General features: G+C 49.5%; 1 protein-coding gene across 1 annotated transcript; it reads left to right on the forward strand.

Annotated features, from left to right (window-relative positions):
• Positions 1 to 176: 176 nt before the first annotated feature.
• Positions 177 to 368, forward strand: PPTG_13669 (hypothetical protein; the record flags this gene model as incomplete). Its single annotated transcript, XM_008910037.1, has 1 exon — positions 177 to 368. The coding sequence occupies one exon, from the start codon at positions 177 to 179 to the stop codon at positions 366 to 368; it is 192 nt and encodes a 63-aa protein (XP_008908285.1).
• Positions 369 to 1,076: the final 708 nt, after the last annotated feature.

Raw genomic sequence — 1,076 nt, forward strand, 5'->3', positions numbered from 1 at the left:
CCCCCGAGCCGTGGACGCGGTTGTCTAGGTAAGTTATGGGACTGGATTTGGACTGTGACCGAACAGGTGTGCAAAAGGAGATGCAGCATCTGCACGATCAAGATCGTGTCCGTCATGTGCGTGGATCTAAGCACATGAGGTGCAAGATGAAATTGGTCCTTAAAGCGTGTCATTTGATGAACCACATGGTCCTTGGGAAATTGTTCACACTCGGAACGGAAGTCGAGTCCATAGCCACCCTCCGTCTGCAGACGCAAGAGTGCACGCGTGTCATCGCCAGCGCGCTGCCGCTAGTGAAGTCGTTCTCAGCTCTAGCAGCTTGGCCCAAGCTTTGGTGGAAGCGCATACTGCTGCTGGTGTGTCTGTAGCTAGCATTCGAGCTACCCTATCTCAAGCCGCCCCCGACCCATTCGTGACTCTCAAAGACATTGCTAACACAAGGAACGCTGTCCAGCGCCGAGAACTTTCAACTCAGGCAGCAATGGAGGCGCTCTTTCCAGAGCTAAGTAAGCAAGGCTTTTTCTATCGCTACGATATCAATCCTGACACGCAAGAGCTTCGTTATTTGCTTTGGGCTCATCCTTGCACAGCAAAGTTGTACAGGAGGCACCACGACGTCCTCGTTGTGGATTGCACGTACAAAACCAATAAATTCAAGATACCTCTGTTCAACATCATTGCAGTGACAGGATTCAACACAGTACTCCCTGTTGCGCAGTGCTGGTTGCCAGGCGAAAAACAGGAAAACTACGTGTGGGCTCTCAACATGATGCGCTTATTTTTTTATTGAGAAGGATGCCGCCTGGGGTGGTTTTGTCGGATCGAGATCATGCGTATATAAACGCGATTGGTCGTGTGTTAGAAGGGATACCGGCAATGGTATGTCGATGGCACATCGACACGAACAAAAATGTTAAAGCAATGGCTCGCAAGAAACTTGGTCAAGTTGAGGTAACTGACCACTGGTATAATAAGCAAGGTGAATTCCTGGGAGACTGATGCTTTTTTATTGGCTTCTTTTCATTCTGCGGTGGACGCAACGACCGAAGCCAAGTTGAAACACTTCATGCCAAACT

The sequence above is a fragment of the Phytophthora parasitica genome, assembly GCF_000247585.1.
Source record: "Phytophthora parasitica INRA-310 unplaced genomic scaffold supercont2.36, whole genome shotgun sequence".
Classification (NCBI taxonomy): Eukaryota; Oomycota; class Peronosporomycetes; order Peronosporales; family Peronosporaceae; genus Phytophthora; species Phytophthora nicotianae.